We start from the raw sequence: 18,130 nt of genomic DNA, 5'->3' as shown, positions 1-18,130 counted from the left end.
CACCTTAACTTTCCCTCAACAAGTAGGTGGGTGTGATTATCCGACGATATATATACACGAGCGACTGGTGTTGCGAGCGAGGGGCGCCTGTGTATTTAATTTCCGACGAAACGAATGGAACCGGTGGTTGTGTGCTACAGTGCGAGAGATCGAGAAGCGGAAGGGACGAGGGAAGAGGGAGAAAAAAAGAAAGAGGGAGAGAGAGAGAGAGAGAGAGAGAGAGAGGAAAAAGGAAAGGTAAGAAAGCGGGGAAACTTGTACAATCGCTTTCGAGCGCGCCGAATCCGCCCCCGCAACAGTTCCCCGGCCGTCGGTTATTATTCGTGTATATAGGATCCTCTATCTCAATTTATAATATTTATATACGCCGAGTTCGCATGCGGCGGCATCGGCATCGGCATCGGCATCGGCATCGGCATTGGCGGCCGCGGCGGCAGGACGAAAGTCTCACCGAGCGGAAAATGGTTTTTCCTGGGAAATGTGGCATGCCGGTTATGCGCGTACAATACTACCCATCAGAGATTCGATGATATCGCGAAATTGAAACGCCAGATCTTAAGTGGCCGGATAGAATCGACCGGATGCGTGACGAAGGAGATTATTGTCATCGCGTTTGGAGTTACTCGCGTAACTTCGTACGATATTTCCCCGTACGTACGTACGCGTTTATATATCAGGAGGGTTGAAATCTCCTATCGATCTCCGCGGGCGATCCTCCTCCAACGAGCGCGATGAGGGTTTTGAATGAGAACGAGAACGAAATTTTGATATATTATTCGTGCCGATGAAGTCGAACGAATGGATCAAATTAATTGTAATTTATACTTATCAGATAGATATGACAGATGGATATGAGATTTCATTACATACGACATAAAATATGCGGAAGTTCCACGATGAAAAGCGTAGCACATACGTGAAATTTAATTAACGTGAATTTATAAAATACGACCATTCTCTAGCGTTCCACACGCACAGTCTCGCCGTCGGAAAATAATTTGCAAGACAATGGAGCGGGTAATTCTCGTATGGTATCCAGGTTTCCAGAACGCACGCTTTTGTATACGTTGATGACGGCGATTACACACACCGGATGCTGCGCAACCGAACTTAAGAATTGAATGAATGCAATTTTACTCGCCGCTTCACGTTGAAGGCGCATTACGTAAACACGCGTTGTAAAAATATCTTTACGGCGGAACTCCGTCCGCTTTTATATTAAAATCCTGGGCATCCTTCTTTCATCCGCGCCGTTAATAACGTTAGGCGTTCCCATTTCACGTCTCGCGGCATGCAAATATTTTTTATTCCGGAAACTACCTTAAACGTGTAATAACAATAGAAAACGTGCAACAAAGGCTCGGATAATCACTGACCCGGATATATATTGATCACATGTAAGCGTCCGACCACTCCTACACACACACACACACACACACACGCGCGCGCGCGCGCGCGCGCACACGCACACACACACGCACACGCACACGCACACACTTCTACAAATATGTCAATTAAATATCTACCCTTGGAGCTTGGCAATTTTTAATGGAGTTGAAACATTTTCCGTCCCTTTTGTGGTTCGCCTCGCCGTGAAAAGGGATATTCTGTTGACACGTACACGGTACCTCGTTTGAAAAAAGAAACCTTTAGCGGGAGATAGAATTCGAAGAAAGGTATCGGTGTACTGTCAGGTTTCATCCTCACGAAAAATCAACCCATCAATGTTACATGACGTCAAAAAGAACTATTTCCTCTTCGCGAACTTCAGAGGACATTTCTCAACGTATATTTGACTTTATCGCTATACTTTTTATATCGAAGACGAGTGATATTATAAAAAACAAATATCCTCTAATTGTATACAATTTTAAAGAAAATAGGGAGAGAGAAAGAGAGAGAGAGAGAGAGAGAGAGAGAGGGGGGGAGAGAGGGAGGGAAAGATGTAAAAAAACTATGACCAGCCAGTGGATAGTGTCTTCGAGTGAACCAAAGACCGTGCCGTTGTCATGTACAATCCTCTCGAGATGATTGACACATTCGTCTTCGGTCCATCTCGTTGGTCGTACGTCGATCGGTTTCCAATACGCTCCCTAATTCCTACATATCTGTGCAGGACGTTGTCACTCATATTTGACATGTTTCTCAGAACGTATCCTGCGGCATTTGCACGCACGATGTGCACGTGATCACCCGCTGACACATATGCGTAATCGCAGTTTGCACGCACTGTCCGTAAGATGGATTATCTGTTAGCTAGTTTACTATAATTAAAATCCCACTTTTTTTTCTTTAACAATTAATTTTAAATAAATTTATTATAACAACGATTATTTATGTAACACGTGTGAAAGCGCGCGTGTCCACCGGTATTTTGTGAGAAATCCGTATTTCTCCGTCGGTTTCTTTTGCACCCGTCTGACCACGTAGCGCTATTACTACTGCTCCGGACGGGCGCGTGCGATCTCTTTTTTGCGTTTTTTGGTCACCATAACTACACGTGCGCATTTCCCGAACGTTGTAATGCCGTCGGCCAGGTGCCGATGTACGATACTCCACTCTTGTAATATTCATTTCCTAACGGTAAAAGCCCTCTCAGCGACTCTTTCAAGCTCGGATATCGGAAAAAACGAGGCATTTCCGTTGGTAAATGTCACGGAGGTTGGTAGATGGGCAGTGCCCACATATTACCAATCAATTTGCCTCTGTCGATACAGAGGTGGAGAGCTAGCCAGGAGAAAATATCAGGCTAACTGCACGGGCGAGCGGACACGGCGGAGCGAAAGAGAGAGTGACGGAGAAAAGCGGATAGAGGAATATATATAGGATATACGCTTATGTGCGCGAATACAGAGATGGCCCCTCCATCATATTTAACTGAGATAGCCAATCACCCCTGTCACTCAGCGGGTGATAGATTATTTTAATCAAGTTATTTCACCCGAAACCCGATCATTCTCGCCGATAGATGCTCGAGGACGTGTGTAGGTATATACGCGCGAATGTATACATAAAAATCAGATTAACCGTTTCGGAGAGAAGGGAGTTACCGGCGCTCTAATTCGAAAACAATCGACGGGTGTCTGTGCCTTTTCACGAAATAGCATTCGAGCCGGTTAAATATAAATTATCGATCGTCAGGCCGCCGTCTTGTAAATCTGTTCCACGTGTCAATCGCTTTACGCTAGCCCTGTCGTTTGTTTTTTTTTTTTTTTTTTTTTTTTGAAAAAAAACAGCGCTTTCAGCTGTTTTATTAGAGTGCATCCTGGGAACAGCGATATATAGAGAGTATGGTGCGAAGTGTTGAATTATTGTTGGGAGATCTTGCGCCGCTTGGAAAGTTTTATCTCGAATTGCCTCACGCCCGAGTGATTTTTTCAATAATTCGCGAACGTCAGCTAAGTGTAAATCGCTAATCTCTATGTAGTTTGCTTCTTTCCTTTTTCCCTCCACGTCTCTTCGATAATGTATTTTTTAACTCCTCTGATGACGAATTGATCGACGGTCGGCTACGTGAGTTTCTAAGTTCTTATCGAGTTCCAGGGACTTTCGATATCTCCAAGTTCATTCGTACGAATCTCTTTTTCTGCTTTCATAAAATATTGCTTCGCTGTTAATATGATATTCCTTGTTAAGCTTTTCTTCGACCGTAGAGAGTAAGTCAATTAAAAATGACTAAAAATCGCAAAGGTATGTTTTAAAATTTAGCTGTACGCGGCGCAAATTGATTTCAACGATAAACTTATAAATATTTTATTTTATTTTATTTTTAGTTTATTGATCAATGTGATAAGAAGTTTATACAACATGGAGCATCCCATAAATATTTCAGTGTATCCAGTTATTTATTATTTCGAACGTTCGGAAAAACTTACACGAAGAGATTATTATAAATTACCATATCTATGGAGAATAACACACAGAGACCAATGACATTCGAGAAGCTTATCATTAATCATTAATCTTTTTCAATTTTCAACGTTGTTGAATAGCGTGATAATAAAACAGATCTGACAGAATATTTTGATCTCGCAGATTTTATCGCGACGGTCGAGATATATCCAGAACAATAATTTGATCCCGCCTGGAGGTCGATCTCGGATCTGGCGATGGCGATTCGTGGGTCGTTTTCCTGGTTAAACATCCTCGCTCCCCCTATCTTCTCTTGCAAGATGTGCGAGCTTCTTTTCGGGCAAACCCCACTTTGTGGAGAAGTCCGCGCAGTTTACAGGAAATACGAGTGCTTGGTCGACGGTGGGTCGAGCTTTAATCCGCTTTTATTTCCCAGAATCGTTCCCCTGCGGTGCGATCTTTATGACAAGATCGTACCACACGTAAGAACATTAAATGTGTTGTGATAGTTCGCGGAAAAAAGACATCAGCGTAAAGAATTCCTCGCGAGCGATATGGTTTTCTTCTCCCCGTGCTAAGATTCCGAGGTACACAGATTCTATTCGTTGTTACTAACTTGAATTATGCAGAAAAGCGGAAATTTTATACCGAAGGCAAGCACGGGGAAAAATAAAGGGAGACTGAGCTATCGTTTACCTAATGATCTTAAATGATTTTTTCTGGAACGGTCCTCGTCCTCTCTGCCGGATCGCTTTTCATCAGCATGCCGATACGTCGCGTTGCAAATGTTTCTCGACTTCTTGACTAGAATGGAAATAAAAAAAGAAGAAAACAGCTTGTCATTCTTGAAATTGAAAATACAGCGCGCCAACACGACGAATTCCGCTATGAAGAATTGAACAAGGTCGAACGTGACATCGCTGGCTGTTAAAATAGTCGCAATCGTAAACGGGGCCGTATCGACAGGCTGCTTACAATGAACGAGCTTGTTGTCGCGATATGGAAATCGGTTTGCTAGGAGAAAGACCCCCCCCTCTCTCTCTCTCTCTCTCTCTCTCTCTCTTTCTCTCTCTCTCGTTCTCTCCCCCTCCCTCTCCTTCTCCCTCTCTTTCCCTCTCCCTCCCTCCCTCTCTCTCTCTCTCTCTCTCTCTCTCTCTCTCTCTCTCTCGGATTATAGTCACTTTCGTTTTCCTGTTTATACGGTGTCCTTTTAAATGAGCCCATAGAAACGACGCGATGAGGCGCCGCGCGGCGCGATACGGTGCCGCAGGAACGGTAATTAATTAGTAATTATATCAGCAACTGCTGCTCCGGAAAAAGCTAGTCCACTTGTGCACGCGCTCGCGCGCGAGCAGAATAGTTGGTTCCCGTGCACCGGCAACGAAACTCTCCCCGATAACTTTACTTTCTGACCTAACTCCAATTTCCGTTAATTATACCGCGGCTACCTACTTCCACCATTTTCCTCTGTCTCTCTGTCTCTCTCTCTCTCTCTCTCTCTCTCTCTCTCTCTCTCTCTCTATTTCGCCTATCCTTCCTCTAACTTTCCTTCTTTAGTTTTCCCTTTTATTTTCCTTCGCTGATTCCGTCTCAGTAAAGATTCACGATACTTCGCACGCGTCGGACGTTGCTGATGATAATTATGCGGCAGAGTTCGCGTAACATGCTCGGAAATTACGGTACGGAAAGGATTTTATAATAATCAGAGGGAAAAGAAATAGCTTATCTACTATTTCGAATTTCGTGCGTTGTACAAGTAATAGATAAACAGAAATTACAAGTGTAACACATTCAAATAAGAAGGGAGAGTGTACATCACGGCAGGGCCTGACCACGAACCAGTGAAAATTCATAATTATTTTGCGAAAAATCACTTCAGCCAAGAATCGAACCTGGATCTCCTGCTTACCGGACAGATATCTTATCCTTTCGACCACAAAGGCATGTGATAATATTTATCGCAATAACGTGTTTAGAAAACACATCACAATACAATGATACACACACACACACACACACACACACACACACACACACACACACACACGTGTGTGTGTGTGTGTGTGTGTGTGTGTGTGTGTGTGTGTGTGTGTGTGTGTATGTATATTCTCTCGAAAGTTTTCTCTCGAAAGATTTATCATTGCTGAAAAACCTGAACATGAAAACTTGCTTCAAGAGCAGTTTCAACTCCATATACAGCTGTAGATATCGTGTCTCAATGTAACTGAAGACGCGCAATCGCGACTGGAAACAACATAGTCATGCGATATACCTGCTATTAGACACTGACAACTACGGGGATACCCGATACGCGTTGCAGTTCTCCAAGCGTAATCTACGGAACAAGCTGGAAATTAAAAGCCGCGTAATGGTCGATGTGTCCAGGAACCAATCCGGTTTCCGATGGCAAGAGTAACAAAGAAAAAATACAGAGAGAGAAAGAGAAAGAGAGGGAGAGGGGGGGGAGAGAGAGAGAGAGAGAGAGAGAGAGAGAGAGAGAAAGATATGTTCAAATCGATGGGCTAGCACAAAAGGTGCACGTTCGCCTGTCTCTCGAGTATTAATAAATCCCATCTGCTGTCGTTTCCATCGACTCCGCTTTCGCAACTTCGAAACGCAGTCGCGGCGGAGCAGGCCAGTATCTTCTTGTAGCGAATTCGCGAGATTCCTCGTCGTCTTTCCTGTTCTCCAATCCCGCGCCCTCCCTTCTTCGCCTCCCGGCTTCGGCTTCTACTCTCCCGTCCCGGTTTCCCGCTCATCCGGGATTCCGAAACACTTGGACTTATTAAATGCAAAATGCTTCCGGCAAACAATGCTTAAACGCGACGTCGCTCCTCGTTGTAATCCTCGTTGCTACAGATGCAGACGCAAAGTATGAGAGAAAGAGAGAGAGAGAGAGAGAGAGAGAGATCGGGAGAGGGAGAGCAAGGGAGATGAGCGGTTGCGCGATGAAGAGAAAATCATCGTCTCTCTCTCTCTCTCTCTCTCTCTCTCTCTCTCTCTCTCTCTCTCTCTCTCTCTCTCTCTCTCTCTCTCTCTCTCTCGTCCGTTCGCGCTCTTTCGCGATAATCCGATCTCTCTAAGGAGATTCTCCATTTTTACAACTTCGTTTGAGTTCGCGGCGGACTCCGTTGCCGACGGGCATTCGAAATATTCGCGGAATCTCGTATTTACCCTCACGGCCCATGGAAAACCGGGCGGAAAAGACGCTCGACGACAGGGAAGGAAAATGAAAGGTAGGAAAGGACTCCTCGTCGCTCCTACGTCGAGCAACCATGGGTGACCACTCTGCAGCGAATCACATTCCGATTATTTAAAAGCACAGAAATGGACGGTGATTTTTCATTGTCTCAATTTATCCAAACGTACGAAAACACGAAAAACATTGAATATGGAAAGTATTTCGATATGGAGATTATGTTATACGTTGCATTGAGATTGCATTACACAATAGCATTATACGATACGAGAAAACGTAACGTTTTCTTTCTCCTCGTTGAATTTTTCCAGATATCAATTTACGATATTTAAAAAATGAAATATCCTGTATAAACATTCCTCGTATAAACATTCGATATAAGATTCAGACTACACCCGCACATAATCCATAGATAAATACAGACCGTTGCAATGAGTTTACGGGCGCGGATCTTCACGTAATAGAGCAAGGAGTTACCTGCTCTCGGTGATATAATATTACATGTATTTTCTTCTCTCGACTCGACGAGGGAGAAACACTGGCTTTTCAGCTTGCGCAATCGCCGCGTTTTTCGCGGGAAACGAGAAAATAATCCTGCGGGATTCGACATTTTCCGCGATCCGCGAGAGAAATAGAGAAACGATAGTTACAATTGTTTCATGTTTCTCTACGGCTAGAAATTGTTGGAGGAACGGTAACCCTAACGCGTACAAGCCCGCTGGTGGCTCGCCGGCGATCCGGCTGAAAAATATCGCAGCCACATTCGCTTCTCGGATTGTTTTGCGTTTCCGGCGCGGACGTCGGCGGTTTCGGGTCCTCAGATTAAAATCTGGAAACTTTCCGACCGGGCGAGTATATCGCCCATCGCCCACAGGCAACTGGAAGCAAACTTCCCCCTTTCTATATCCACCCTCTGTTCTAGGCTGTACTTTCCCGGAGGAGTGGTACGGTCGGTGGTTCCAGTCGGGGATTACGGACCTGGTGACCGTCAACGGCTCCGAAATCACCAGCAAGGGCTTCTGCATCGAGAAAAACGGCGACAAGTTCCTCGTTCACGACACGTGAGTGCCATTCTCGTTTGAATTGCAAGTGGAGCCCGGCCGGCCGATATGAAACGATAGTATAGTATTCCATCCTTTTATACCTACCGTTTATACCCGTTCTCGTCTCCCCATCGTTTCCCCAGCCTCGCCCCCGCCATCCCCCTCGGACCAACGCCCGGCGCGCCCCGTCGCTCCCGTGCGCGCACTCCCCTCTCTCCCTTCCGTACTCCCTTCTTTCCAGCTTTTATTAATTAACTGCCCTCCGACAAAGCGGTCGAGGCGACGTGCCAGCCGAGAGAGCACCCGGCATATAAAACGTTTCTCCTGAAATTCCATCCGTGAAACCGGAGCAGGGGTGGCTTTGAGATCGAAGAGAACGGGCGATCTGTACCGAGCAACGCGCGTACTCGTATATCGATATATGTTACCTTTACCTCCCCCTCCCCTCCCCCTCCCGTCGGCCGCCGCGCCATGTTCGCGCGTGTAGTGGTAAGATTTACGACGAATGCGTAGCCGGCGAAGAGAGATCGGCGACCTACGAGCGAGCGTATGACTAAATAAGTTAAATAGAAACCGCTCGCGAGCAACCCCGAGGCGAACGGGCAAGCCGGGCCGGAAGAGGGAAACTCCATCTCATGAGACCAGTGCGTGAAAAAAGCACTCGCTTTTCAGTTAGTTATAAAAGCCATGTGTAAGTTATAATTATGATCGCTATACGGCGCCCAACTATTGCGTGTGACAATTACTACCGTGGCTTTTCTCTGAAATTCCGAACAGCTTTTTTGCGAAAAGTAGGTTGTAAGTGGATATTTTATGTCCAATTAATTACGAGAGATACATTTTATATACTGGATACGTGGAATAATGAACTAGAGATATAATAATTCAGAATTTCTGCTTGATTTAAAAAGTGATTTATTTGTATTAAATTAATGAAATTTTTATTACGTTGGAAAAAAAAATAAAAAAAAAAATATATATATATATATATATTCCACCTTTTGTATATTTTGTTTTGAAAATTAATGAAAAAGGTTATTCAACGTTTTTCGAAAATATTTGTCAATATATATGTAACGAGATTATAGTATACACCGCCGTGTTTTCCCGCAAACCCCCGACACCATGGGGGGAAATAATTGAAACGACGAGTTTTCGTGGTCCGATCACGTTATAGAAAAGAACACATTTCTCGCTGGCTCGATCACGTCCTTCCTCCCGTAACTAGAATTTTCCCTATATTTCCATTTCCAACACGGTTCCCGCAAAATCCGCACGTCGCACGTCGGTCCACATGTTATATTTCGGCGAAATAGACCGCGCGCCGTCCGTCTGTATACTTTCGCGCGGGTAGTTTCTAGTCAAACACGATCTTTTATCCGCGATAGAATTACGAAAAAACGATATCGCGACTGATATAGGAAAGTTCCACCGCCGCGAAATAATTCCCTCTGACTGAGAAGTACCTCGGATCTACTCCGCTCGTCGCTCGAAGCGAGAGTTGCTTTGTTGCAGCCCTCGACACGGGGTAGGCGGGGTGAGGGGGAAGGAGGACCCAATTTATTTTGTTTGATCGACACTCTTTCCAATTTTGCCACCGCGGCGAGAGGGTCGTCTCTTCTCGCCCCCCCCTCGTCCGCCCCGTCGTATATCCTCGTCGAAGACGTTAAACCGCGGTCCACTTCGTCTGGATAATATCCGCGATATATACGGTGTATTAATGCGCGGCGCGGAGTGTTCATAGTTCAGAATTAAATTTTTAGCTGAGCTAAGTCAGGATAATTCTCCGATTAGTCCGAAAGGTACGTGGTCTTGTTCTATGGATCTTATTATCATTGGCCATCCTGTAGATCGGATATCGTATAGTCACGCGGGCACTCGGACCGATCGTTCGGCTTGATTAACGCACAGCCATAATCGTAACATTAGTGGGCCAGGGAAGTTGTTTTTCGCGGTCGTTATTGATCCCCCCCTGGGAGAGGATGAATGTACGAGCGAGGAAAAATAGACGGCGGGGGCTAGCCGCGATAGAATCGCGAGAACAATCTATTCCCCTTGTCGATATAGCGTGTATAATTGTACATTCAATAAATACCATTATCCGCGGTGCAACGTTATTTATTCGCCATTCGTTCTGTCTTTTTTCTTCTTTTTTTCTTTTTTTCTTTTTTTCTTTTTTTCTTCCGCGACACTCCCCGATGCGACACTCGAAAATGAGTCGAGTAGGAATTTCGCCGAATGGGCAAAGCGGTTTTGCCAACGGCATACAAATCTTTTGTGTTTAACCGGCAGAATAATTTTGGGAATTCGCGGCCTTTGTTGTGAAATATCCTGATTACAAGTATAAACGATTGTGCTGATTGTGCAGATAACTGTTAATACATAATTTATAACTCGATAATACGAAACAAATAAATTTGTTTTAATATATTCTTTATTTAAAATTTTTGGAATTTAATATTTAAATACCCTAAATGAACATTTGGTTGAAAATTTGAAATGTCTTCTCGAAAATGAAACTTTATGGGACATGAGGACATAAAGTAGATGTTAAATTGAGAATAATTCTCTTTGGTATCTATTTGAGAGTACAATCCTTTGGGAATGACTTCTGAAAGCAAAACTAGGGCAGTAAATAGTAAACAAACACTAAACAAATCTTAATAGCAGCATTTTTATTTATATCAGACTCTCTTTCCTCTCATACAATATTTTACAAATCGCATACCTTTCTTTATCGTATTTAATTTTCCTTTTAAAATATTTAAAAAATTACAAAAAGAGAGATAACGCATCTATCTATACTGTTAATTAATTTCTTTACTTTTTAGACAAAAATAATGTTCTTTAAAGAAATAATTTTTAATTACTGATTTCGTAGAAACAAAATTAATGAAGAAATATTACAAAGTCTATTTGAACAACGATAATAGAAGAATCGAATTTTATTAAGTAATACTACTGACAGAACAAGCTCATCGTATATTTACGTTGTCGGAGGCAACCATGAATTTCTTAAGAAACGCGATATACAAGTGCAGTATCATATGTAAATAGGTAGATAAATGCCAACCAAGACAAAGTGATCGAGAGACGCGCGCAGGGTGAGAGAAAGAAAACGCGAATGGCGCGGCAGATGACGTAGAAGCCGAGCGAAGTTGAGAGAGCTAAGTTTTAATTAATGTAATGGAGAGTAGCACGTGATTAGCTTCCCAATCAGTACGCTCCTCCTGCCATTCTGCTGCGGCTTCAGTTGGAGAAGGATAAAAGAGACGAAAGAGACGAAGATAAAATTTTGTAATAAGAAGATACGAGGGAAAACAAAGAGATCAGGAATGAAAACGATCGGTCGAGATAAATGCAAAAAGTTTAAATAAGTTGTCTAATAGGTATTATCGAAATTTTATTAAAAAAATTACACTTTATTCTCTCTCTCTCTCTTTTTTTTTTTTTTTTACATATATTTTTGTCATATATATATATTAGTACCGAATATTGAAGGAAAAGCTTCAATATTGAATTCGATATTAACAACAAATACGCGAACAAAACAGATATGCGATTTATAAAAAGATATGAATTTTTATATTTTACGCCCGAATAATAACAAAACACTATTTATTCAGTGCAGATCACGAAGCGCCAATTTGCGCGAACGCGAGCGCTAAATTGTTTGCTTAATGCGCATCTAATTATGCTGTTCTGCATTCTGCATTAATGGATAATAGGTATGGGTGGGCTAGCGTCACAGTTTGTTTGTGTTGGTAACGTGGATGTTACCAAACTAGCAATAACTTGCTTATCTTAAGATAACTAATCTGGCGCTACGGCGTAATCCCCGAACGTCTAGCCGGAAATAATCACGAGGAACGTATACGCTCGCGAGCAACAAAAGAAATCTGTTTGTTTGTTTATCCATTAAAATGTAATTGTGACGATACGGTTGTTGTATATATATATATATATTCGATCAATCATCGATGCTTCATAATGAACAATCGTTGCCCCGGCAAACATTTTACAACGCGAACTCCAATATATACACGGCATGTCAATTAATTGATTTACGGGTAGCGATATTTATGAAGCGTGATACTATCCTACGCTTTTTCCGTTAATTCTTTTGTTCGATTCGACCGATCGTGTTATTTCTCACCGTGACAGGTATCGTCGTGATATTCGTCGACCCGATAATAGTTTCGATCGGGAACAGACTGCACGATATATTGCGCCCGACCGTCAATTAACGGTAACCGATAATCCAAAATAATGACAAGCGATTGCAGTTTGCGCCCCGCGATAACTGTTTGTCGATTTAAAAAAGCGTAGAGGGCCTGCAGTTTAATTTTGTACTGCAGACAACTACAATTAAGCTCATCTTGCGACATCGATCGTTGTTGCGCGCTAAGCACGGGCAGGAAATACAGATTGGTACAGAATTATTTATTTATTCATAATTAAACGATTATTATATACATAATAATTGCGCACGTACGTTAACGAATACACAGGGAAATAATATAAAAAAAAAAAAAAAAAAAAAAAAAAGAAAGAAAACAATTGTGAGAAAAGTGTATTTTGGAGGAGAGCAAACGGAGAAGTCGAGACGTTTTTAAGGAAGATAAATTGCGTTAGTTCTGCTTGTGATGTGAATGATGTTGAATTATATCGAAGTTAGCCAGTTATTGAAGTACTTAAAAAGTAATTTCTGAGAAAAACAAACATCGAAATGTATAATAACTGACTCATTATGTCGCACCTCATGCGGATCTACGCAACTCCAAAGCGTCGATTAGTCGAAGACATATTTCGTGCTCCGGCGAAGTTATTGCGAAACTATTAGTATACTCGCGAGGTAGCTCGGCGATTACATGATTAATTCCCTCCCCCCCCCCCTCGTACGACGCTGGATACGAAATGGGTACACTCGTTAGTATTATCGCCTGCGATAATAAAATTAGTAGTCGCGGACGCCGTCATTAATCCTCCTTAAGCGATAAAGTAGCCGGCACGTTGTAATAATGGAGTATTAGATCTCATTATTGCGGGATAATTGGAAAATGGTGGAATGGCGCGGAAGATGTGGGTTACATAGGATACATATAAACTACATGGGTGAGCATAAGATAATTGAATTGCCACTGTGCACCCGCGTGAAGTCCGTATTAACGGGAATTTATTAATTTATCATCATGCGTTGCTCGACACTAGTTTCCACGGATCTAAGCCAATTACCCACCTACGCTATGGAAACTAAAAACACCTCCCGACGGCATCCCCATCGTACATTGTATCGCGGATTACTATCATGATTTCACAATTAATGATCCCGTGAATCTGAATTGATTTAGATTGGGAGAGGGGGGGGGGTGTAATTGCTATCTACTAAAATCGCTGCGATTGGGATTCCCCATCCAGTTTGATCTTCTCCCATCTAGCGCGATATATCGTATCGATTGTCTCGCGAAGAGGGTCGTTAACGAGATGTTGTGATGATAAGGTAGCGATATTACGTTACATTTAATTGCGCTTCGGCGTCGAGGAGCGCAGCGACGTCTGCCAGAATAGGCAAAACGGATCAGTTATGCAGGATGCATCTCCGTCAATGTAGGCCTAACGATCTCGCGATGATTAGACCATGTGTACCGCACGTTCGCATCCCGTTCTAATTGGCGTAATGACGGCGGCTAATTAAGCAGAGCTAAACGTATTGTAGCGAGTCAATTATCCATAAGCCGTGCCGAATCTGCCGTTCTGGTAATTTATTTATTTTTTTTCCTAGATAAATAAAAGATGAATTAGGAAGTGTACCGAAACGTGAGAGGGGGAAAAGGACGTCGAGAGCAACGTCGTCGTCTGCGCGTGCAAATTAATCGGAGAGTAATCGGAAGTCGCGGTCGGATGCTTTCGCACTCGTACGCGAAAGAGAAAGTATCCGCGGATATTCTACGCGCCGACCGGTGTCATTTCCGCAGCGCGTGGCGAAAAAAACGAGAGACAGACGGACGGACGAACGTTCGAACGAAACGTAAATCCCGGAGAGGAGAGAGAGGAGTTGGGAAAAAAGTTATATTGCCTCTGCGTCCGGAGTGACGATTCAAACGCGTCGCCAGCATATGAATAATATCGCGCCGCGGCATATAGCGGCGCGTTTCCGCGTCGCGCGGCCCTTCGACGCGGCCGTCTCGACGGAGTATCCGCTGATTGGATTCGAATTGGAAAGGGCAGTTTGTGTCTACGTTGCCATGCATATTCCGTAGAAATTGTGACCTTCCGCGCGCGTGGCGCGGCGTGGCGGCAAAGCGAGCGCAATTAAATCGCGCGTCAATTCCGGGGAGCGGGAGATGTGGATTAACGAAGGTCAAGACAGCTGCAGGGTCCTGACGGATCTTGATTTTAGGACATTGAGAAATTTATTATGATTACGCCGATCTGCCGGCATTTGGAATTAAAAGGTCCGATCGGCGTTAAAAAAAAAATCCGATCGATGATATATTTATGTGGAAACGTGGAACTGAGCGAATAAAAGTTGAACGGAAAAGTTGAAGCGGGGCATTGTCTCAGACAAACGAGCGTCTAATATTCCGTTTACGGATGTAGAGCGAAAAGGAATTACCCTCTTAGATCGCGCCGCGCAAGACACCGACGCGACGGAGAGCAGGACAGATAGCGGAAGAGGGATGAAGAGGTTGCGGAGAGCGAGAGGGAAAAGCGAGCGGATAGAGATATCCAACGAGATATTCTCCTCTCCTTAGCTCTATCGTTCTCCATTTTCTCCGTCCGACTATCATTTCTACGGGACGGGGTTCTTATCCCGTCTTACTCGCGATTGTCTATAACTCGATGGTTTCTTGCGCTGCGCGACGCCCGCAGTAAATAGCTTCCTCTCCCCTCCCACTTCTCTCTCGTGAACGTTCCCTCCTTTGTGATGCCCGCGACGGAAGTGCGAGGTTCGTCGTCCTCGAAACCACCAGCCATTCGGCTGTGTTTGGCTGTGCATTTTGAAACTTTCAAGACGGATGCAGGTAAACGGACGAAGTTTCGAGTTTACTCGGATGGGCGACGTTGGCGCGTCACTTTACTAATTGCGTTCAGGATTTACGGGACCGGAGAGAGAGGACTCCGTTTCAGGATCGCGCCGATGTATTACCGCGTCTTAGCCACTTCGAATAGCTTCTTTCTCGAGAGAAGGATGCTGCGGCACAATGATAATGTTTAATGCGAAAGTGACCATAATGTAAGAAAGAGACGCAAAGTCGCGTTTCTGCACAGTCCTTGGTCCTCGCTCTATCCTAGACACTTTGATTTTTACACTTTCTGTTAAGGATACGAGAAAAATTGCGAGAACGTGCTTAACATTCAAGCTGTATACAGCCTCGTTATTTTACGGTTAAATCGCAAAATAAAGCCATAGGCCTTTTCGCACGAATGAAAGACGGAACTCATTGTTCACCGCCGCGTCTCGGGATTTCCGGACGCCGCGCTTTTCGCGGAGCAGAAACGAACACGAAGAGGAGAATCACGGATGGCTGGCGTTGAAAGTTTCAGTCACGGTTTGCGATCTTAATTTCTTGCCCGCTCTTGCTCGCCGTGGCGCGAGGGCCTTCTCTCTCCTCTTTTTTTTCTTCCCTCATTTTTGACCTGTGGAAACGCCGTCTGCAGAGAACACGAATGCGAGGTGGAAACATTCCGACGTGATGTCGGTTGTCGGTCTCGCCGAGGTGAACCTCCGCGTAAATTTTCGCCCGATTTGAGAAACCGTGGCGAGATGAAAATTGTTTCAGAATCAATGACCCCGAGCTCGAGGGGACGACGCGGCGGATTTTTCCCGGGCATGACCCGTCAACGTTGAATATCGCGCAACATCTACGCTACTGATATCCGGGACTCGCGAGGTAACGCACGGGATATTCTGCAAAATTCCAGGAATGTTCGAAAAGCGAATAACATTTGAAAGCAACGATCTGTAAATCACTGCTGTTGCCGAATGCATTTCGGCGAGCTTTCAACGGTACAATCAAAAGTGCAAAGATGAACGGTTTCGAGCAACCAAGAATGTTTGCGGTTCCGTCTGAATTTTATTGCTTTACATATCGGCGCACAAACGTTAGTACATCTATTTAATCCCTTAATTCCGACAGAACGGAAATGTAAAGTTCGATAATTTCCGTTCGTTTACCTTGAATCGCGCATGCGTAGCGTTTCGTTGGAAGATTTTTGGAGGCGTATTATAATCCTCGTTTCTTTCTCCCGGTTGATATCTCTTTGCTCGTCTTTGTGCCACCAAAACGTTGTCACGAAAAACAACGATTTGAAACTTAACGAGGTAATACGATGGGATTTACGCAATCTGAGAAGCCGAGAGATATTTGGAAGGATCTGGGAGCCGGAACCGTGGACCGCGAGGAGGAACATGGATGGTCCTTCCCTATTTTTCTCTTTCAAATGCAACGGCGAAGTCTCGCGCAATTTTCAAATTCCATTTGTACGGGCGAAAAAGAAAACGGTAGGAAAGAATTGACGCTGCTAAAAATTTCAGCTCCTGGTCGCGACCTTAATTTCTTCTCCCTCGTGACTCCTGACTTTTGCTGTTCGTTTTTGACCCGCGAAAATGGCCGCCACCTGGTAGCACGTGTCATGGATGGGTATGGTCGACATGAATAAATAAAAGAGCTACGTCGCCGAGGGAGAGAGCGAGAGCGAGAAAGAGAGAGAGAGAGAGAGAGAGAGAGAGAGAGAGAGAGAGAACTTACGGGGGAAAAATAGACGGAAGGCAGGCCGAAGTGTCAGGAACTCGTGCGGCGGTTCGTTCGGTTACACCGCCGAAACTTATCTAATCAATCAGCCGACTGATCAACCTTTCATTGATCGCTGTAATCCATCACATGTAGCGCCGATACAAACCAGCCGCGCCCTCCCGTCTGCTTGCACGGCCGCCAACTCTCGCTCTCTCGATTCTCCCCTCTGAGTTATAACGCTAATTATTTTTCACCCGAGCGATCCATCTCCGCGGCGATACGCTGACAAATCTTCGGGAAATCATTAAAAGTTTTAACCAGCGTCGGACAGACGCTGGTATCGCGCGCTCCACCACCGCGTCGCGGAAAGAGTTCCGAGAGGTCGAGAAGGATCCCATGCAGACGGATCCACCATGGAGACTGGACTGGAGTTATATAAATCTCCGATTTGGAATTACCGCGTTAACGGTGGCAGTCTACTGCCTCTCCATCGGCATTAACCGGGGTAGTATCAAGTGCATGTTAATAATGAATGCGACTCGCTGCTACAACTTTCCGGACGCCTCCGCGTATTCCTCCGAGGATCGGATATTTGCATGAGCCGATGTAATCATTAATAGATCGTTGCTATGTAGCGCGCGGTGTAACGCAAGATGCAAATTAATGAATGAAGGAGAGCCGAACGACTATAGACCGCACCTGATTTGATATTCAAGCGCGGAATATGCATGCAGCAGTAGCAGCGTAGGTGCGCGCGCGCGCGCGCGCGCGCACACGTCTGCGTACTCCGCGTAGTCTGCGTAATCCACGTAATGCAGTTTGGAATCTAATCAGGGTTTATTGCAGGAATGTCGTTCGCTGTTTCTTTGATGAAACTTTCGTCAGGTATGCGCCGCGGTACTCTACATAATTAGAATGTAATTCGGCCGCTCTCGGCGAGTGTGTATACGTGAGCGAATTATCGCAAATTAGGTCTCTCCGCGCGGTGTAAGTAACGCCGTTGTCAACCCGCACGCAGGCGCGTACAGGTTTCTCTCTTTTTTTTTTTTTTTTTTACAGTCTGCACGGCCGAAACAGCCCTATATAATTGTACGACACTTTTTACCTCCATCTCGTAATTAACGCACTAATTTTCAGTCATTAAGATGATCCGGGTGGCGTGACGTGTCCTCCGCAACATAGTTTGCCGTTGTGATACCGTGTAATTTGTAATTAAATTTGACGGCGCGTGATGCGGTTTGATTGTATAGAGGTTATTCGAGATTAATGACTGATTTGATACTGATAGCGAGACGTCT

The 18,130-nt window shown here is 44.4% G+C and overlaps 1 protein-coding gene across 1 annotated transcript in view; it reads left to right on the top strand.

Moving 5' to 3' along the window:
* Positions 1-18,130, top strand: part of LOC105429350 (uncharacterized) — a 225,331-nt gene that overhangs the window by 150,102 nt on the left and 57,099 nt on the right. Inside the window, exon 4 of the mRNA XM_089074417.1 lies at positions 7,974-8,112. Coding sequence (XP_088930543.1) covers positions 7,974-8,112 — 139 coding nt within the window. The remainder of the gene's footprint in view (positions 1-7,973; positions 8,113-18,130) is intronic.

This window comes from Pogonomyrmex barbatus, unplaced genomic scaffold (assembly GCF_055798465.1).
Source record: "Pogonomyrmex barbatus isolate J1 unplaced genomic scaffold, ASM5579846v1 scaffold17, whole genome shotgun sequence".
In the NCBI taxonomy this organism is placed as follows: domain Eukaryota; kingdom Metazoa; phylum Arthropoda; class Insecta; order Hymenoptera; family Formicidae; genus Pogonomyrmex; species Pogonomyrmex barbatus.
Note: the sequence above shows the minus strand (reverse complement) of the source record. Positions and strands in the feature narration are given on the sequence as shown.